Source organism: Saccopteryx leptura, chromosome X, assembly GCF_036850995.1.
Source record: "Saccopteryx leptura isolate mSacLep1 chromosome X, mSacLep1_pri_phased_curated, whole genome shotgun sequence".
Lineage (NCBI taxonomy): Eukaryota > Metazoa > Chordata > Mammalia > Chiroptera > Emballonuridae > Saccopteryx > Saccopteryx leptura.
The window spans coordinates 66738860-66761438 of record NC_089516.1 but is presented as its reverse complement, the minus strand read 5'-3'; the positions used below and the strand labels follow the sequence as shown (position 1 = coordinate 66761438).

The 22579-nt window shown below is 40.8% G+C and overlaps 1 protein-coding gene across 5 annotated transcripts in view; it reads left to right on the top strand.

Annotated features, from left to right (window-relative positions):
* The window catches only part of EDA (ectodysplasin A), a 417660-nt gene that overhangs the window by 385878 nt on the left and 9203 nt on the right, over nucleotides 1-22579 (top strand). For all 5 annotated transcript variants that reach the window (XM_066357164.1, XM_066357162.1, XM_066357165.1 and 2 more), the window contains exons 3-5: nucleotides 15116-15139; nucleotides 19802-19981; nucleotides 22124-22158. In XM_066357164.1, coding sequence (XP_066213261.1) covers nucleotides 15116-15139; nucleotides 19802-19981; nucleotides 22124-22158 — 239 coding nt within the window. The remainder of the gene's footprint in view (nucleotides 1-15115; nucleotides 15140-19801; nucleotides 19982-22123; nucleotides 22159-22579) is intronic.

Here is a 22579-nt window from a genome sequence, read left to right as displayed (position 1 = left end):
ACTCAATCCTCCTGAGGATTTAATCCTTAATATATATATATATATATATATATATATATATATATATATATATATATATATACACACATACACACACACACACACACATATTGTCCCAATTTTCATAAATAAAAAAAACAGATCCAGAAAGTTAAAGTTACCTCCCCAACTTCATACAGCTATTTAATGTTAGAACTAGAATTCAAACCCACTTCTGAAAGAGTAACAAAGTTCATGCTCGTTGTACAGCCTCCGTATTTCACAAGCACTATAATCTAACATTAATTCAACAAAAGATGGGGTTTTTTTTAAGTTCTGTAACCAAATAAGTTTGGGAAATGCTGCATTTTATATTCTATTTTGGAGAGTCACATTTCCCATTTGTGTATTAAAAGACCTGAGAAGTCTTAAGTAAACAAATCTGTTTATTTTTCCTTAACCCCTTGTTCCCCAAGCTCTTTTTGACTAAGGACTCTTTTTTTAAGAACATTCATTAATACCACACGGGGCCCTGGCCAGTTGGCTCAGCGGTAGAGCGTTGGCCTGGCGTGCGGGGGACCCGGGTTTGATTCCCAGCCAGGGCACATAGGAGAAGTGCCCATTTGCTTCTCCACCGCCCCCCTCCTTCCTCTCTGTCTCTCTCTTCCCCTCCCGCAGCCAAGGCTCCATTGGAGAAAAGATGGCCCGGGCGCTGGGGATGGCTCCTTGGCCTCTGCCCCAGGCGCTAGAGTGGCTTTGGTTGTGGCAGAGTGACACCCCGGAGGGGCAGAGCATCGCCCCTGGTGGGCGTGCCGGGTGGATCCCCGTCGGGCGCATGCGGGAGTCTGTCTGACTGTCTCTGCCCATTTCCAGCTTCAGAAAAATACACACACACACACACACAAAAAAAAAATACCACACGGGACCCTACTGCTCCCTGAAACCTGGTATGCAATACAGCACACATCACACAATCCATTCCATTCATCGTTTTTTCTTTTTTCTTTTTTTATTCATCTATCTAATTCTCTTCAGATATTGTTGCTCTTAAGTCTGGCTTTTTTATATTAACCATTAAAGTGACCAAAGATTCAGTATTGCAAAATATTTTCTTAGCAAGAACACACACTTGTCAATTTGGGCACATCTTTGGTTATATAGAAACCTATACATCATGGAACTTTGAGAGACCATTAATCTTCTGAAATGTCAACAGTTAGTGGGACTTGTTTTAGTGTTCGCTGGACCACAAAAGGTCTACCGGAAAGTTCTGTCTGTTTTTGGAATAAAAATGCAAATTTTTCTTACCGTCAATAAATTTTATTAAATAATATAATTGCCATTATTATTAATGATTTCTTGCCAGCGTGAGGGCAATTTGTATATCCCATTTTTGAAAAAAGTTTTATCTTTTGATGTGAAAAATTGAACCAGTGCTTGTTTGGTATCTTCTTCATTTTTGAATTTTTTGCCCTTCAAAAAATTTTGTAAAGACAAAAACAAGTGATAGTTGGAGGGTGCTGAGCCTGGGGAATATGGTGATGTGACAGACATGCTTCTGTAGCATTTCTTCCTTGTTGAAATTCATAAAAATTACAGTGGCATAAATGAACTTTATCAGTAGCCATGGGTACACTATCATTTCACACATAAGACTAACGTGAATCAACTTTGTTTTAGTTAATTTGCTACGTAAGTATGTATACATTAAGTGATAAAAATAGAGAGGCACACATGCACCAAATAAACATGTGCTTACGTGTCGAAACTTGTTGTGGTAGAAACGGACAGAACTTTCCAGTAGAACTTATATTTTTGATAAGATTTTTACATCATTCCCAAACCAAGCCATAACTGAGCCAGGAAAGTTTTACAGCTGATCATAATTTAAGTCGTGTTTTTGGAGCTTGAAGCACCAGGCATGAACCCCTGCTTCAAGGGCTAGAGAAGAAACCCTAGGACAAAGAATGCAAGCCTACTCACATCAGAAATACTTTTATAAAGATGATGTAAGATGAGGTGGAAATCACCTTGCAAACCATACCTTTTCTTGCCTTTTTTGCATGCTTAGAGTAGATCTTAGAACAATAATCTAGACTCTGAACATGGGCATTCCATGTGGTTCTCATTCAAAATTTTCACTCTTTGACACTAATGGTTTCCATCTTCTTCAAATGTATTGAACTTGACACACACATTTGTATATTCTGTTTACAATTCTAATGGTATGAGCTGAACATTAAATAAACTTTTAAGGTTACAAGATTTGAAATGCAGACTCTCAAAGGTTGCTTTTTTTTTATAAAAACTTCCAATCCTCCTTATCTGCCAGTCATTGTCCTTACTTTTATTATCTGAGGGCCAAATAATAAAAAAGGGCCATTACAACTCTATTGGCCCTGGCCAGTTGGCTCAGTGGTAGAGCGTCGGCCTGGTGTGCAGAAGTCCCGGGTTCAATTCCCAGCCAGGGCATACAGGAGAAGTGCCCATCTGCTTCATATTATTTCACCATGGTAGTAAAGAAATGTTGACCATTTTCAGTTCTCTGGTGTATTTCTCTGTATAAATGGGAGAAGTCATAAAAGCATAGAGCCTACTAGCCTACTACTTATATAATCAAAGAACAAATGAAATTAAATAAACATTTATTGAGTACCTACTATAGGCTCATCAGTTTCACTTAATTAGGATGTAAAACAATCTAAAAATTGGTATAATTTTGCACATTTTTCAAATGGCAATTTTTATGCTATTATTAATATTCTTAGCATGACTGATTCAGTATAAGGTACAATGAACTTGGATTCAGAAAAATCTTTGTTTACATCCCAAGATTACAATTTCCTTCAGTTATTCATTTATTCATTCAACCAGCCTGACCAAGTGGTGGTGCAATAGATAGAGCATCAGCCTGGGACACAGAGGACCCAGGTTCAAAACCCTGACGTCACTGGCTTGAGCGTGGCATCATAAACATGACCCCACAGTTGCTAGCTTGAGCCCAAAGGTTTCTGGCTTGAAGCCTAAGGTCACTGGCTTTAGCCCAAGGTCACTGGCTTGACAAGGGGTCACTGGCTCTGCTGGAGTCTCCCTGGTCAAGGCACTTACGAGAAAACAATCAATGAATAACTAAGGTGCCACAAAAAAGAATTGATGCTTCTCATCTCTCTCCCTTCTTGTCTGTCCCTGTCTGTCTGTCTGTCTCTCTCAAAAAAAATGTTTTTCAGATAAGGAAAATAATATAGGTCATAAATTTGGATATATGTAAATCTAATCATGTAAAATGCTCAATTAAAGCCAGAGAAGGCAGAAAATTTTTTAAAAAAGAAGCAAAGAAAAGAACAATGAATTGAAAACAGATACAAATATAGTAAATATTAATCTAACTATATCAATAATCATTTTAAATATGAATGGTCTTAATACACCAGTTAAAAGACAGAAACTATCGTAGTGGGTAAACAAGAATCAGCTATGTTGGCCATAAGAAACACACTTAAATATAAAGACATAAGTAGATTAAAAGTAAAGGGGTAGAGAAAGATATACTCTGCTAACACTAATCAAAAGATATATATAAATTCAGACAAAGCTGACGTTGGAAAAAGAAAAAGATCAGGAATAAAGAGGGGTATTACATAATGGTGAAGTTTTCAATTCTCCAAAATACATAGCAATCTTTAATGTGTATGTTGCTAACAATAGAGTGTCAAAAGTGTGAGGCAAAAACTGAAGAATACACTGTTACTTTTAGAGACTTCAACATCACTTGCTCAGTAATGGAAATATCCACCAGGCAGCAAATCAGTAAATATATAGTTGAACTGAATAGAACTATCAATTAACTAGATCAAATTGACTTTATAGGATACTTCCTCTAACAATACCAGGGAATACAGTCTTCTCAAGTTCATATGGAACATTCACTAAAATAAACATTCTGTGTCATAAAACACAACAAACTCAAAAGCATAGATATCATAAACTATGCACTCAGATCACAATGGAATTAAGTTGAAAATCAATAACAGACAGATAGCTAGAAAATCATAGGAGAAAGAACTAAATGATTTTGGAAAATATTGAATCTAAGCTCCCACTTTAGGAAATGAGAAAAGAAGAGCAAATTAAATCATAAGTAAGCCTAAGAAAACAAATAATAAAAATCTGAGTAAAATTAAATGAAATTAAAAAGAGAAAATCAATAGAAAAAGAAAATCAATGAAACAAAAAACTGGTTTTTTGAAGAGATCAATAAAATTGATAACTCCCTATCCAGGCTAACCAAGAAATGGAGAAAGAATAAACAAATTACTAATACTAGAAATGAAAAAAAGGGCCATTACTCCTGATCCCATGGACACTAAAAGGATAATAAGAACAACTCTATTGGCTCTGGCCAGTTGGCTCAGTGGTAGAGCATTGGCCTGGCGTACAGAAGTCCCGGGTTTGATTCCTGGCCAGGGCATACAGGAGAAGCGCCCATCTGCTTCTCCACCCCTCCCCCTCTCCTTCCTCTCTGTCTCTCTCTTCCCCTCCCGCAGCCGAGGCTCCATTGGAGCAAAGATGGCCCGGGCGCTGGGGATGGCTCCTTGGCCTCTGCCCCAGGCACTAGAGTGGCTCTGGTTGCAACAGAGCGATGCCCCGGAGGGGCAGAGCATCACCTCCTGGCGGGCAGAGCATCGCCGGGTGGATCCCGGTCGGGCATATGTGGGAGTCTGTCTGACTGTCTCTCCCCGTTTTCAGCTTCAGAAAAATAAAAAAAAAAATTAAATAAATAAATAAAAAGAACAACTCTATTCTCACAATTTGATAACATAAATGAAAATGGCTAATTCCTTGAAGAACACACCTTATCAAAACTCACACAAGGAGAAATGCATAATCTGAATAGAAGATATACAGTGTGTCCATAAGGTCATGGTGCACTTTTGACCGGTCACAGGAAAGCAACAAAAGACAATAGAAATGTGAAATCTGCACCAAATAAAAGGAAAACCCTCCTAGTTTCTGTAGGATGATGTGGCAGCATGTGCACATGCGCAGATGATGACATAACACCATGTATACAGCAGAGCAGCCCACGACCATGCCAGTCGAGATGTGGGCGGTACAGAAGAAAGTTCAGTGTGTTCTGTGGCTCGCTAAATTCGAATCTGTGACCAAAGTGCAACGTTAATATCGGTGCGTTTATAACGAAGCACCACCACATAGGAATAACATTACTCGGTGGGATAAGCAGTTGAAGGAAACCGGCAGTTTGGTGGAGAAACCCCGTTCTGATAGGCCATCAGTCAGTAATGAGTCTGTAGAGGCTATATGGAATAGCTACCTAAGGAGCTACCTAAAAAAATCTGTGCGTGAGCCCACATCAAACTGCACTGAATAGGTATGAAACTGGGAGGGTTTTCCTTTTATTTGGTGCAGATTTCACAATTCTATCGTCTTTTTTTGCTTGCCTATGACCAGTCAAAAGTGCACCATGACTTTACGGACATACCGTAAACTAAGATATATAACCTAGATAGGCCTATATATATTAAAGGAATTGAATCAATAGTTAATAACTTTCTAAAACAGAAAGCACCAGGCCCAGCTAGTTTCACTGGTAAATTTTACCAAACACTTAAGGAAGAAATTATACTAATTCTCTTCAACTTGTTTCAGAAAATAGAAGCAGATGTAATTCTTTTAACTTATTCCATGAAGCTAGCGTTGCCCTAATTCCAAGACCAATGACATTACAAGAAAAGAAAACTACAGACCAAACATCTGTCATTAAAATAGATGCAAAACTCCTTCACAAAATACTGTATTAAATCAAATCCAACAATATTTTAAAAGAACTATACACCATGATGAAGTGGGATTTATTTCTGGTATGCAAGGCTGACTTAACATTCAAAAATCAATTAACTTCATCCATCACACATCAACAGGCTAAAGAAGAAAAATCATATGATCTTATCAACAGATGGAGAAAAGTCATTTGACAAAATCCAACATGCATTCATGATAAGAACTCTCATCAAATTATCAATAAAGGGAACTTCATCAATTTGATTTTAAAAAGTATATTAAAAATCCACAGCTAACATCATACCTAATGGTGAGAAACTAGATGCTTTCCCTCTAAGACTGAGAAGAAGGCAAGGATGTTCCTTCTCATTGTTCCTATTGAACACCACACTGAACCCCTACCTAATGCAAAAAGGCAAGAAAAGTAAATAAAAGTTATAAAGATTAAGAAGAAATAAATAAAAATGTGTTTATTTGCAGATGATATAATTTCCTATGTAAAATAAATTCAGAGAATCAATAAAACACTGAAACTAATAAAGAAACGTAAGACTGAAGAATACAAGCCTAATATGCAGAAGTCAATTGCTTTCCTATAAACCAGTAATGAACAACTGAAATCTGAAATTTAAAAAAACAACTTTTTACCTTAGAACCAAAAAATAGAGAAATATTTAAGTATACATCAAATAAAATATGTACAAGATTAATATAAGGAAAACTAAAACACTCTGATAAAAGAAATCAAAGTCTAAATAAATAGAAAGATATTCCATGTTCACAGATAAAAAGACTCAATATTGTTAAGATATCATTTCTTCTCAACTTGATTTATAGAGTCAATGCAATCTTGGTCAAAATCCCAGCATTTTACTTTGTGAATATTAAAAAAAAACACAAAAAACTAATTCTAAAGTTTGTGTGGATAAGAAATATACTCAGAATATGTCACAATAATGAAAAATAAGAACAAAGTTGGAGGAATGCTACTACCTGATTCAAGACTTAACATAAAGCTATAGTAATTAAGACAGTGTGGTATTGGTGGACCAATAGAAATAAAGATTAATAGACCAGAGTAGAGAGCCCAGAAATATACCCTAACATATACAGAAACTGTCCCTATCTATCCCTCCTGTCTTTCTCTGTCTCTCTCTCTAAAAAGAAAAAAGAGCCCTGGCCGGTTGGCTCAGTGGTAGAGCATCAGCCTGGCATGCAGGAGTCCCGGGTTCGATTCCCGGCCAGGGCACACAGGAGAAGTGCCCATTTGCTTCTCTACCCCTCCCCCTCTCCTTCCCCTCTATCTCTCTCTTCCCCTCCCGCAGCCAAGGCTCTATTGGAGCAAAGTTGGCCCGGGCACTGGGGATGGCTCTATGGCCTCTGCCTCAGGCGCTAGAATGGCTCTGGTTGCAACAGAGCAACGCCACAGAGGGGCAGAGCATCGCCCCCTGGTGAGCATGCTGGGTGGATCCTGGTCGGGCGCATGCGGGAGTCTGTCTGACTGCCTCCCCGTTTCCAACTTCAGGGAAAAAAAAGAAAAAGAATTGTATTGAGCACCTGCTTTAACAGAAATGTTATTAGGTGGTAGAGATACAGGGATCAATAAGGCATAGTCCTTACCCTCAAGTAGTTAACAACTGGTAAATGGAACAATCACATGATCAGAAAATTACAATTTGATAAGTACAACAATTTATGGGGACACATAGGAAATGTTGCCTGAATTGAATCTCCAAGGACAAGTAGGCATTGAGAGAAAAATGGATTATATAGAAGGGCACTTCAGGCAGAAGGAATGGTATGAAGAAAGGTACAAAGGCAAGAGATATGTGGAGCATGAGGGTGGTGCATATAGAGCCAGGACTCAGAGGTCCATGTTGAACTACAAGCAGTTCAGTGTTGCTTTCAAACTAGCAGATGTTTTATAAATTTAATTTCATAATTAGTAGATTATGTTTTAGAGCACTTTTAGGTTTATGGGAAAATTTAGCAGAAATAGAGTTCCCATATACTCTGTCTCCCCCTACCCTTGGCAACCACTGATCTTTTTACTGTCTCCATAGTTTTACCTTTACCAGAATGTCATAGGATTGAAACCACACAGCCTTGAGCCTTTTTAAACTTGCTTCTTTGCCTGACCAGGCTGTGGTGCAGTGGATAGGGCATCGGACTGGGACACAGAGGACCCAGGTTTGAAACCTTGAGGTCGCCAACTTGAGCGCAGGCTCACCAGCTGGAGCACGGGGTTGCTGGATTGAGCGTGAGATCATAGACATGACCCCATGGTCGCTGGATTGAGCCCCAAAGGTCGCTGGCTTAAGCAAGGGGTCACTCGGTCTGCTGTAGCCCCCTAGTCAAGGCACATATGAGAAAGCAATCAATGAACAACTAAGGTGCCACAACAAAGAATGAATTAATGCTTCTCATCTCTCTCCTTTCCTGTCTGTCCCTATCTGTTTGTCTCTCTGTCTCTCTCTGTCTCTGCCTCTGTCACTGCCACACAAAAAACTTGCTTCTTTCACTTAGCAATATGCATTTAAGGTTCTCTGTGTTTTCTCATGCCTTAATAAGGCATTTCTTTTTATTGCTGAATAATATTCCATTTTATGGATGGACTACAGTTTGTTCATTCACCCACTTATTAAAGAATATCTTGGTTGTTTCCAATTTTGGCAATTATTAATAAAGCTACTATAAAATTCATGTGCAGGTTTTTATGTTAACATAAGTTTTCAAGAAATCTGGGTAAATACTTAGGAGTGTGATTGCTGGTTTGTTTGTGTCCTAAGACTATGTTTAGCTTTGTAAGAAACTGCAAAACTATCTTACAACGTGGTTGTATCATTTTGCATCCCCTCCAGCAGTGATTAAGAGTTCTTGTTGTTCTACATCCTTGCCAACATATAGTGTTGTCAGTGTTTGAGATTTTAGCCATTCTAATAGGTGTATAGTGCTGTCTAACTATCTTAATTTACATTTCCCTAATAACATATTATATTGAACATCATACATTTATTTGCAATCTATTGTGTATATCTTGGTAAAGCATCTCTCAGATCTTTTGCCTATGTCTTAATTAGATTGGTTTCTGATTGTTGAGTCTTAACAGTTCTTTATATATTTTGAATACAAGTTCTTTATCAGATATGTGTTTTAAAAATACTTTCTCCCAGTGTGTGGCTTGTCTTTTGATTCACTAATCAATTTCTTTTCATGGATTGTGCTTTTGGAGTCCTACCTAAAAACCTATTGCTAAATCCAAGGTCAGCCAGATTTTTTCCTGTGTCATTTGATAGGAATTTTAGAGTTTTGTGTTTTACATTTAGGTCTGTGATCCATTTTGAGATCATTTCAGTGGAAGGTGTGATGTCAGTGCCTAGATTCTTTCTTGCAGGTGGATATCCAGGTGTAACAGCACCATTTGCTGTAACAACTATTTTTTTCTCCATTGGATTGACTTTGCTCTTTGTCAAAGATCAGTTAGCTACGTTTATATATTTTAGTATTTTCTTTTGCTTCTTTCTTAGGGTCTTTTTTATTTCTCTGCGTACATTACCCATCTATTCTTGCATATCATCCAATTTTTCCCTTAGCCCCCTTAGCATGTTAATCACAGTTATTTTAAATTCCAGGTCTAATCATTCCAAATGATCTGTAATATCTAAATTTGGTTCAATGCTTGGTTTGCCTCTTTAGACTATATTTGTTTGCCTTTTAGTATGACTTACAATTTTGGGCTGAAAGTGAGACATGATATAGAGGGTAAAAATAATTGGGATACCTCAGCCTGGAAGTTTTCTCTTTGTTTTACTAGGTGTTTGTGTTTACTGTTTGCTGTAGATGTGGTATCAGAGGCTAAAATATCTTCTATTGGTATTGTTTTAGTCTCTTATTGCCTTGGGGTATCCCTAGAAGTTCCTAAGTAGGGTCTGAGACTTGCAGTTTTCTTAGCTGTAATCCTAGGAACACTGTTGGTGTGGCAGTAAAATGTGAGTAGCAGGCAGGTGTTTTGTAGTGCTATGCTTAGGTCCCAACCCTTTACTGTGCTTGAGTTGGGTATTTCCTGTCCCCCAGGTCAGGGTCCAATGAAATAGTTTTCCTTGAGGAAAGACCTTGTTAAGGAGAATAAAGAGATCTGGGTATGTTTCAAAATGGCTCCTTTTCCTCTCCCTTGCCAGGAGTACAAGGGAATTTTTCTCCAGTCTTCACAGTGAGAATAAGGTTGGACTGTTAAAGGTAAAACTCATGAAAGTGTGGGGGCCCCTATTAGACTGGACTCCATTGAAGTTTTTAGCTCTTTTTTTTTCTTCTTCTTTTCTGAAGCTGGAAATGGGGAGAGACAGTCAGACAGACTCCCGCATGCGCCCGACCGGGATCCACCCGGCACGCCCACCAGGGGGCGATGCTCTGCCCCTCCGGGGCGTCGCTCTGCCGAGACCAGAGCCACTCTAGTGCCTGGGGCAGAGGCCAAGGAGCCATCCCCAGCGCCTGGGCCATCTTTGCTCCAATGGAGCCTTGGCTGCGGGAGGGGAAGAGAGAGACAGAGAGGAAGGAGGGGGGGGTGGAGAAGCAAATGGGCGCTTCTCCTATGTGCCCTGGCTGGGAATCGAACCCGGGTCCCCCGCACGCCAGGCCGACGCTCTACCACTGAGCCAACCGGCCAGGGCCGAAGTTTTTAGCTCTTAAACCAGTCCATACTGAGCTGCTAGCAATATTTCCATTGCAGTTTTAAAGTGTTCTTACTGATACTGGCTTTAGCTGCACGCTTCTACACCTGGTAAGCTGTAATTCTCTCCATTTTCAGAAGAGCAGTTTGCCTTCTGACTTCAGTTCTCTGATTATTCTAAGAAGAGTTGATTTTAAGTTTGTTCGGCTTTTTTCTTGTTGTGAGTACAGGAGTGACAACTTCCAAGTTCTTGACATGTCAAACCAGAAACTGAAAGTATTATACATTTATTTTTAAGTTTTCAAAACACATATAAAATAACATGAACCTTTCAGAAGTTTTAGCTTATCTTTTTTTAAATTTATTGTGTTTACATAGATTCTAGTGTCCCTCCAAATACACCCCCTCTCCCCCGTGTTCCCCACAACATCCCCCTTTACCCCTTTCCTGCAACTCCCTCCCCCTTTCCTTCCAGGATTAACATTTCTGCTCTCTATAACATTGTGTTATATGTGTATAATTTCAGCTTATCTTAAAATATCTGTGGGCTGTGTGAGCTAGTGCAATTCACTTAATCTGTGTCTTCATTGGTAAAATAAGCATAATGATACTAATGCTGGATTGGCATAAGACCCAAATGAGATATGTAAAGCAACCAGCAAAGTACATTGCTCATATGCATTCAAGAAATGTTAGCTTTAGATATTATCTCATTTATCTTCATCAGAACCTTAGGCCTTGAGTAGAGACAAAGTATACAAAATGTTCCCTAATTTAGAAGTTGAAGATTCATAAGAAAAGGATTACCTGTCCTATGGTCAGTTTGTGGTTGAGTCAAGACCAGAACCTGGCTAAGACTGCTGCTGGCCTCCATGGACCTGATGCTGTTACAAGACCCCTTTTCTTAATGTCGAGTAGCAAATTGCCTGCCCACATTGATCAAAACCTGTCAGAACTCAGTTTTACTCCTATCATAGCAGTCCCAGGAACTGTGCAGCTGTCTTTCCCATTCTGATGCATTTGTGGGTTTTGCCTACACAAAGCATGATGGTTATAAACAGAGAGAATTGGATTGTTAGGTAAATGTAGCCTGTTACCATAGAAACAGATATGTGACAGTGGTAGTGCTCAGAGTAGGTCTGAGAAAGGTTCTTAATCATATCGAGAAAATAAGTGAATATATCTAAAAGGTTATAGAACCCATCAGAGATTATTGCTTTTCTTCTGGTTCAGGATGTTCATATTTAGTATTATATAGTTCGCCCTAGTTCCCTGGCATTTTCTCTCTAGAAGCTGGAAAACTGCAAGGCGTCAAGAGAAAGAAAGGGGTATGCTGGTTGTAGAATCCTGGATGAGAAGTTCATGTTGACACTCATAAGAATTATTTACTGGTCAGGGTTAGCTATATTAGAACAAAAAGGAACTCTTCTACTGCTGAGCTGATGTACTCACTAGCACTTGTGGGAAATGAGACACAATCTAATGACAATCTTGTCCATATTCTTTCATCCTCATTTCTCCTAAAAGATATGTCAAATGTCCACTGAGTAGAAGCTCTCTGAGAGCACTTCGGTGACCCAAGATGAAGCGGAAAAAAGGACTGGCTTTGAGCCCCTGCTGCTCTCTGCCCTCTTCATGTCATGACATTTTGGAAAATTAAAATTAAAATTTTAGTTAGCACTTTACCTTATACTGTATACCAGCATTTATACCACATTAATTAAATATTTAAATATAAAAAATGAAACTGGCCCTGGCCAGTTGGCTCAGTGGATAGAGTGTTGGCCTGACACAGAGATATCCCTGGTTCAATCCCTGGTCAGAGCGCACATGAGAAGCAACCATCTGCTTCTCTCTCCATCCCTTCCCCCCTTCTTTCCCTTTTTCCCTCCCACAGCCAGTGGCTCAATTGGTTCCAGTGTCATCCTGGACACTGAGGATAGCTCAGTTGGTCGGAGGCAGAACGCCTCAGCTTCAGGTGCTAAAAATAGCTTGGTTGATTCGAACATCTGACCCAGAAGGGGTTTGCCAGGTGGATCCCGGTCCGGACACATGCAGGAGTCTGTTTCACTATCTTCCCTCCTCTCATTTAGAAAAAGAAAATAAAACCATAGAAGAACTAGAAATATATAAAGAGTTAACTATATAATGCTGGTGGTGTACACATATTAAAAATTATAATGTAGAAATGTAGTTATTTACATAGAAATGATTTATCAAACAACATTTTTATTTGATCCTGTTTTGTAAAAGTATATACTTATAAACATACAGTTTCTAGATGTGCATAAAAATGTTAATAGTGGGCCCTGGCTCAGCGGTAGAGCATCAGCCTGGTGTGTGGAAGTCTTAGGTTTGATTCCTGGTCAGGACTCACAGGAGAAGCAACCATCTGTTTCTTCACCCCTTCCCTTCTCCTTCTCTCTCTCTCTCTCTCTCTCTCTCTCTCTCTCTCTCTCTCTCTCTCTCTCTTCCCCTCCTGCAGCTGTGGCTCAATTGACTCGAGCGAGTTGGCTTTGGCCACTGAGGATGGCTTCATGACCTCCATCTCAGGCACTAAAAAAAATGGCTTGGTTGCTGAGCAATAGAACAAGGACCCCAGAGCATTGTCCCCTAGTGGGCTTGCTGGGTGGATCCTGGTTAGGGCGCATGCTTGAGTCTGTCTCTGCTTCCCTGACTCTCACTTAATATTTTTTTTAAATGTTAATAGTGGTTACCTGTGGATATTCTGATAAACTTTTTTTTCTTCTTGCTTACCTATTTTATGTATCTATGTATGCATGCATTCAGGTATGTGTAATGAGTAGCTCTTTCTGGTATAAAAAATAGTAGATGTTAAAATTTTTTAACTTCTCTTTCCCTCTTTTCACTTGATGATTTAGGTCAAACTTCCTTCAAGAAGTATTTTTTCCTCCATCATCCTTAAGTCTCTCCTTTTTAGTATATTCCTATCTAACCGTAAATTCTTTGAGAATAGAGTTATGTTTCATTATTTACTGTGCTACTTTCCATGAGCATGCCCGGTGAAGGGCTGGGTATTGGTTGATGGTATGATTTCTTCAAAGCCTGCTTTGAAATCTGATGTTAGAGTGCTAACTAACCCTTTATCTAGCTAAAATGGTCTAAAACTTGGCCCAAACTGTCTATCATCCCAGTGCTCCCCAGGCTGAGATACCTGACTGGCTGGCTGGTACCTGGCTGAAAGCTAGGCCTTTCAGTATAAATTCTTCCTCAAATAGCTTTCTTGTTCAAGAAGGTGGCCCGTCTCAGGTTTAGTTGCTGCTTCTTAGTCAGTAGTATGTGTATAGCTGTGCTTCCCTGCCAGAACTTCCATGCCCTTCTCAAGAATCCTCAATGCTGTTAAAACATAAAGAATAGGCAGCAAAGAAAGAATACAAAGGACTGGGAGATGAGAAAGGAGAAAAGTGAGGATAAAAGAATGGAAATTTATGACCTTAAGTGCAGCAGGTTGCTAAACCCAACCTAAAACATCCCTTGCACATAATAATACCTACTGGTACACATGAAATTACTTTGCCAGGGCAGTCTTCATTGACATTGGTTTGGTTTTCAAGGGACCTGTGTGAGCTCTGATGACCACAGTTGGCATCCCTCCAGCTTAAAGACTTGACTGACTTCTCATCTAGCCTGCAAGGACAAAGTGAGATGATAGATGGAAATAGGTTTTATAAAATAGAAAACAATATACAAATGCTTGGTGTTCTTTTTGTAAACTCCATGACTTAATGCCCTCCAATAGTTTGAAGTTTGGAACAGATTTTAAATACCAATATCTAAAGAAATTTTTTAAAGAACAGAAGGAAGGAAGATAAGAAAGGAAGGAAGGGAAGGGAAGGGAAATCAAATATACCTACAGAATAAATAGAATTGAGTTCTCAGGAGGGAAAAGTATGGCTAGAAGGCACCTGAACTGTGCATGGTGTCTGGGTATATAGGTTGTCACCTAAGTATATGAGAAAGGCCTTGGGTTTTCTGAGTGCCCTCAGTTGATTAGAATTATTTTCTTTGGAGGTAATTCCCAAGAGAATTCTTATGCTTTCATTGTTGATAAAACTGTTGACACTTCTCTTTTAAAGTGTCTGTTAAGCAATGGTAAATTACAGTTTGAGTGCATGTGGTCCCCACATGAATATACTATGGTTGCATCCTTTTAATTACTAACAATTTAAATCATGATAAGGATGTGACTAAAAAGTAAACGGCCACTGCTCTGCTCCTCCCATGAAAGTGACTCTTTTTTTCCTTCCAGATTCAACTCATGAGACTTCATATCAGTTATTCACCTGAATGCATGACTCTTCAACCTCAGGACTCACAGAATTATTGGAATGCCGTCCTAAGGTTGTTGAGTTCTGCATTTTTGGGCATTTCAACTCTATGGAGAAGCAACCATTCCCTCACTCTAAAAGCAGCCTGAAAGGTTTTTTTCTTCCCTAGGAAAGAATCTTCCTTGTAACTTTTTTGTTACAACAGTCAGAAACAGACTGGGGAAGTTTGATAGTTGAGAGATAGCTTGCCAATTACCTGAACCTTGGCATGGGGTTCCCTCAGATTTGCAGTGTCTTGGGGTCCCTCCTGTGACTGTCTTGGAGAACAAACATTTTCTATTAATTTCCAGTGATTTAATTTTCCATTTTCTTTTTGTAACAGGTCCAGTTAAAAACAAGAAAAAAGGTAAGTTAAGTTCCTGATTTGACAAAATTGCTGTTATGGCACATCTCTTCTAAAATTAGAAGAAGAAAATATCCGGGAAGTAGGATTTTTATATGGTAGTTTTTTATTCGTGATTGTCCATTATTTTATTTAATCACATGGGATCTTTTTGAGTATTGCAGCTTCAAAAGAAGAAAAAATAAAGATTGTTTTTTACTGATGATCCATGAAAGACATAATTGCCTCTCTGACAACATGTAAAACTTGATTTTTTTTTCTTTCTTGCTCCTTCTTCCATACAGTTCAATTCATATCTCTTTCCTTTATTCTTCCTTGCTTTCCCCCCTACCATTCTTCTTTCTCTTTTCCCTCATCTTTTATCAAGTCAGTGATCAGGTATAAATGAAGTCCTGGGATAGCTTGTAAGGACTACCTATATGATCTCCTGAGAGATATCAGTACCCTATTTTTCTGCCTAAAAGTTATCCTTATCATAATTCTCAGATAGTCAGGGAAGGCACTTCTTGGTTTGGAGTTTCAATATAATTTTCTGTGTAATGGAAAAATTAGGCAGGAGTAACCCTTGATCTTTTAGCCTTTTCAAAGCTCTATTTGGGCAGATATGTTGTGTCTTCGCTGGGTCAGTGAGTCCCTGGTGTACTTGCTGCTGGAGTGGCCCAAGAGCTTGTACAAGTGTTTGCTTACTTGAAAAGAATCCAAAGATAGAACAAGTTCCAAACTCAGGAACAGACAATATGGTTCACTCCTGATGACTAAGAGAACCTACCATAAAACCAGTTCTGAGTACCTATTTATTTCTGCCTTCTGACCCAGGAGGAAAATAGGGAAATTAATGACTTTTCTTTAATATGTTTTAATTGAAATGATCTTGTCTGTTAAGATTTCTGGAGCTTTTAAGATAGATTATCATTCCCAGACTAGAACAAAACAGACTGGCTTCAGCTGCCACCTACTGTTTCCTTGAGCGCTAGGGTATTCTGGTGGCTCAAAGTACCATGGCCCACATGGCAAACCTTCTCCCTGTTGTAAAGATGAGGAATGGCTTGGCCTCCTGCAGACCTGAGTTGAGCAAAGCAGGGAAACAGCCAGAGGGCTGGAGTCTATGAGGAAACCTTTCCCTGTGGAACCTGGGCACTCAATAAGATAGTCTGTCTTTTAAGAAACTGAATTTGACTTTCAAACACATAGTTTTTAACTCTTGTCACATTTGCTTAAGGCAGAAATTATGACAAACCCAGAATGCTTACCTGGCTTGAACGAGGACACCCTCTGCTCCTAATACAAGCCCAGGGATGACTCCTTTTTATTTTTTTCTGAAGTTAGAAGCAGGGAGGCAGTCAGACAGACTCCTGCATGCGCCCAACCGGGATCCACCTGGCATGCCCACTAGGGGGCAATATTCTGCCCAATTGGGGCATTGCTCCACTGCAACCGGAGTCATTCTAGCACCTGAGGTGGAGGCCATGGAGCCATCCTCAGTGCTCGGGCCAACTTTGCTCCAATGGAGCCGTGGTTGTGGGAGGGAAGAAAGAGACAAAGAGAAGGAGAGGGGGAAGGGTGGAGAAACACACAGGCACTTCTCCTGTGTGCCCTGGCCGGGAATTGTACCTAGGACATCCACATACCGGGCCAACGCTCTACTGTTTAGTCAACTGTCCAAGGCCTCCTTTTTAATGATTCTTTAAAGGAATGTGTTCCCTTCTACACTATATTTGGTCTCCCTATCTCTTTCTCTCTCTCTCTCTCTCTCTCTCTCTCTCTCTCTCTCTCTCACACACACACACACACACACACACACACACACACACACACACACACATTTTCACTCACTAGCTTTTAATTGTTCTTTCAACAATTTGGACTTTGCTAAAAAGGTTAGCAAAATACCCTTTCATGAAGGTCAGCTTTCAAAATAATGTACATATTCTTTCATCTGAAACTACAAAGGGTAACTTTCTAAGTACAAAAGTCTCTGGGCTTTTGTATCATGAGGTGCTCTGTTAATGTAAGGAAATCTGGAGAAAGAATTCAATCCTTTAAAGTCATCTTCTTGGTGCGGGCGTTATGGTCCTCTCTGGACCAACTTTCTGTGACTGTGCAAGTATGAGAAGCACACTTGCCTAAACCTGGTTGCCAAGGAGCAAAGAGGACCAGCTGCAGAACTAGATCAGAGCAAGAGCTTTTCCCAAATGTCTTCTAACGTTTTCATAAGTGAACATTCTCTGCTTACACTGCAAACATTATTCTCTTTGACTGGAGGAATTTCTGGCTGTAATTCTTTCAAAATTACATTAGCTATCACAGGAGACTCACAGTCCTTTTTTCAAATTTATTTATTGATCTTGGGGAGAGAGAGAAGAGAGGGGGGAGAGAGAGAGAGAGACAGAGAGAGAGAGACAGAGAGAAAGAGAAACATTGATCTGTTCCTGTATGTGCCCTGACCAGGCACTGAACCCACAACCTTTGTATCAGAGCTGTTTGGCCAGGGCACGAGACTGACAGTCTTGACACCAAAGTTTATACAATCAACAGAACACCCTCTAGCTTGAAAGTCACTGTTAAGCCTGGAAATTCTGGGACACAGCACAGCCTAATATGCACCATCCTCTGTGTCCACGCTGCCCAGAGAACAATGAGGGAGAAGCAAACCTTCAACCAGGCTAAGGAAGTTTCCTGACTGCTAGGGGTAAGTCATTCCTCCTTAATGAAACTCGGTCTGGGAGGAAACTTAGAGAAATCACTGATGGAGAAACTAAGGTTCAGGGAGAGGAAGAGATTTGCCCAGAATGTGTCTGTGGTAGATTTGGGGGCTCACAACCTTATCTCCTGACTACAGATTCCATGTTCTTTCCACTACACTAGCTGGAATTGAAACTTGAGTGCTGGATAAGCTTTACTTGGAAGCTTCCCAAATATGAAGGGAGATGGCTTTCTTGTTCAGCATCTTGAAATTGGTTAGCTCTAGAAGCTGGGAAGGTCCGATCTTTTGCTGCTAAAATCAGTGAAAACACTAAAGCTTCCTGCTTCTAAGTCTTTATGTCTACAAAGACTCTCCCAGGAGAGAGACTCTCTGGACCTTACTTCCTTTCCTCCTTGAGGAAAAGGCCCCATAATGACCCCATTGTTTCATTCTGGTTGCAGATGTGGTTAGACAGAGACAACTGGCCTTTAAGTGTGTTGTCATGGGAATTGGGTTACTTGAACATGGAGCATTATTCTTAAAGGAGCACATGATAAGTCAAGACAGGATTCCCCTGCCTTAGAGTCTGGGGAGCAGGGAATTGAAGTCATCTAAGAAGGTATTTAAGTGAGATTTGTGAGGGTTTTATTTAAAACTAAAGAAGTACTACAGGTGAAAACACTGTGGTGGAGTCTGATAAAAGGTTTCCATTCCTCAGACTCCCACAAAATTGTGAGAAAGAGGTGAAGGGAGGAAGGAGACACTCACCAGTGACTACCTACATTGCTGGAATTGGGCTGCACAGAGCAGAGGAACTAAACAGGAGGAGCTAAGATTTGGGTTCAAGACCACAGTTAAGACTCAGTGAACATAACTACACCTTGGTGGAACTGTTGGAAGAACTGAAGTATGGAACAAGAAGGTCAAGATTGTTCTAAAAGGATCTGAGGAAGAAAAGGGGAGGAGTTGTGGGCTTGATTAATAAATAATACATTCTAGAATAAGCCCTCTGAAGAAAGACTGGGAAGCTGAATTATTTAGCCTATACAAATGGACGGTGATAGGTGACAATGACTTTGAGAATATAAGGGTTATTATATATATGACGGTAGCTACTCTTCTCTAGCTACACAAAGTAGAATAAGAGCTTACACTGCCACAAAAAAGGATGTCAGTTAAATATACAGGAAAACTTCCTAATAGTGATAAACACTGGAACATGTTACCAAGGGAGTATGCAGAAGTTTCTTTCCCCGGACATCCTCTGAAAGAGCAAAATCTGCTGCCTCCTCCTCAGCTCTTTCTGTTCTCTACCTCTCCTTCTTTTCTTTTCTCCCTCTCCTCACTCTTCCTCCCTCCCTCCCTCTCTCTGTCTCTCTCCACCCTCTCTCACTTCTCATCTCCCAAACTCCTTCCCATTCCTCATTCTCAGGGAGCACTTCCTCCATGCCACCCCATTCCTGTATATCCTGACTCCTACAGGAAATCTTCCTGGGTCTGATGTTACTCATAAGGGCAGGTTGTCCTCCTAGCTTTCTCTTTTATCTGCATAAATTCCATCAAACTGGGAAGTAAACATGAAAGACACTCTCTTCAACAATAACCAATTCTCAATATTCCAAATTGGAATCCACTTGGTAATTCAGATACTTTGGGCCCAACTGAAGTGAAACCTCATTTTTGAAGTCTTTCCCGATCTCTTCAGCATTTAGTCCCTACCATGAATGCAGCATTTCTACCTTCCTGTGACTCTGTCTGTTTCCTAACTAGACTGAACTCCTTGAGGAACATTTATTTCTATTATCTTCAAACCCAACTATAAATGATTATTCATAAAAGGGGGAGAGAGGTGAGATAAAGATGTTCACCTCTTTAATAGCAAGAATTCTCAGAGTGCTTTTTGTTGTTGGAAGTCCACAGATGTCCTGACAGTACATTCTCAGTCAATAATTACAAATGTAACACTGAATATTGTCTTTCAGGAAAGAAAGCAGGACCTCCTGGGCCAAATGGCCCCCCAGGACCTCCAGGACCTCCAGGACCCCAGGGACCTCCAGGGATTCCAGGGATTCCTGGAATTCCAGGAACAACTGTTATGGGACCACCTGGCCCTCCAGGTCCTCCTGGTCCTCAAGGACCCCCTGGCCTCCAGGGACCTTCTGGTGAGTTCCTGTGCCTCTACCCTTTCTGAGGCTCTTTTACCAGTACTTCAATAAAGCAAGGCTAGGTGATCCTGAGAGCAGTTTCAAATGGTACTGGTGGTATTGTTGTGTAATAAGAAATGCAGGTCTCCTAGCTCGGTGTAAAACCAGAGATTAAACAAGCCAGTAGGGTCTGAGTGGCTGTAACTTCTAATTTATACCAACCTGTCAAGGATGGGTCACCTGTTCTTGACCTGTCTCAACCCATCCATCACAAGCCCTTCCTTACTTTAGGCCTCCCGGTAGTGGGCCAATGAACTCATAAAAGCCTGAGACAGAGGCCCTGATGGTTGACTGAAGTTCCTGTAGGAGTTGGATTGGGTCTGCTTTGATTCCCATCATCTTACTCTTGTGCTGATGTTGATATGGGGAGGAATGTTGGGGACCGGAGAAGATAGCATCTCTAGAACAGTTTTCTCTCATGAACTCTAAAGAGCCCTTCTTAAAGAGGTAGACAAGTAGTAGCTGACAGTCGAGGAGTTGAAAACTTATGAATCACTCAGGGTGTGAAAGAAGCAAATCCAGGCACCAAGACCATCTTGTCAAGGAACCAAGTGGTTCTTGCACAACATCCTTACCCTATCACATTGCCCATTCAAATAGCATTTAATCTCTTTGCATCTTTCCCTTTGGGGCTAGAAGGGCATCCAAGAGCTGTAGATGCAGATCCAAACCTGCTTAATTGGACTTGACAACAGTCAGATGGCCTGGAGTTGGGTCAGTTATTTTCCTCTCCTGTATCTTGGGGTTTTAAAAAAAGGGACTCTTGCCTGACCAAGCAGTGACACAATGTACAGAACATTGGACTGGGACATGGAGGACCCAGATTCAAAACCCCAAGGTCACCAGCTTTAGCACGGGTTCATCCAGCTTGAATGCGGGCTCACCAGCTTGAGTGTGTGGTTGCTGGCTTGAGCCCAGGGTCGCTGGCTTGAGCAAGGGGTCACTTGCTCTGCTGTAGTCCCCCGGTCAAGGCACATATGAGAAAGCAATCAATGAACAACTAAGGTGCCACAGTGAAGAATTGATGCTTCTCATTTCTCTGTTTTCCTTTCTTTCTGTCACTATCTGTCCCTCTCTCTGACTCTGTCTCTGTAAAAAAAAAAAAAAAAGAAATGGGCTCTTTACAGATGACTTCTCTAGGTCCAAGAATTCTTCAGCAGGATTTAAATTCTTTGACTCATAGTTTGACAGGGCTAATCAGCCCTGGCTGGTTGGCTCAGTGAAAGAGCATCAGCCTGGCATGTGGATGTCCCAGGTTTGATACCTGGTCAGGGCACACAGGAGAAGTGACCATCTGCTTCTCTCCCTCTCCCTCTCCCTCTCCCTCTCCCTCTCCCTCTCCCTTTTCTCTACCTCTTTCCCCCTCATAGACAGTGGTTCTATTGGTTTGAGTGTCAGCTCCAGGTGCTGAGGATAGCTCTGTTGGTCCCAGTGTCTTCAGGCACTGAGGATAGCTCAGTTGATTCGAGCATTGGCCCCAAATAGGGGTTTCTAGTGGATCCCGGTTGGGACACATGCAAGAGTCTGTCTCTCTATCTCCTCTCCTCTCACAAAAAAAGAAAAAAAAAAGAAACAGGGGTAATCAGTGTTATTGTCACCACGACAGAGCTGGAGATTCTTTCATTCAATCTTTCCATAAATATTTCTTGAGCACTTTCTATGTATAAAAAAATATTGATAAGTAGTCCCTGTTTTCATGTACCTTATATCCTAGAGGAGAAGAGAGACAATTAAAGAACCAAGATATTTACAAATGGCAATGCCCTCTATGAAGAAAATTAATATAAAGGAAGCGAAAGGTTGAAGAAGAAAACAGCATTATCTCAGGGTCACATAGTCGCAGGAATGCTCTCTCATCTGTGTCCATGGGTGCTCAGTGGGATTTCCCTTGGGCCATCATTGGCAAGAGGCTAATGTTGGTGCTGGATTCTGGGCCCACTGAAGATGCAGGTCAAGGACGAGTGAGAGAGATGGAAGGGGTGTCCTTTCCTCTCCTAAAGCTTGGCTATAGGTAGCCAGGCTCCCTGCCACTGGCTGCCTAGGTGAGGAGAAAGGGAAGTTGAAAAAGCCGCCCTCTGATTGTCTTGTCCTGTTTTGCAGGTGCTGCTGATAAAGCTGGAACTCGAGAAAACCAGGTTGGCTGGAAATTGCTCTCTTCCTGGGGAGGAAGGAAGGCCACAGGCTAGAGAGCAATCTTTGAGTTTGCTCCCTATTAAATATGCTGAAGCTTTCCTTTGTGAGGATACCCTGGAGGTTCTGAGTTTTTCACTCACAGTCCCTCTTATCTCTAGAATAGAAATGTTTTGCCCCAGGGCCTGCCTTTAGCTAAGGGAACTGAGTTTTCCCAGGGCCATTTTTCCCTATTCCACAGGAGACAGAGGGTCAACATATCCACACACAGTAGTCAGCTAAAATGAGCCACCAGACAGACCTCATTCACCTGGGCCTCCAACTCCCTCAGCCACCCCAGACACCTTGTCGGCACTCAGACCTCCTGGGATCAGGAGCTTAGACGTATGAGAGTATGTTCTTGAAAGTCAGCCAACCAGCTCCAGG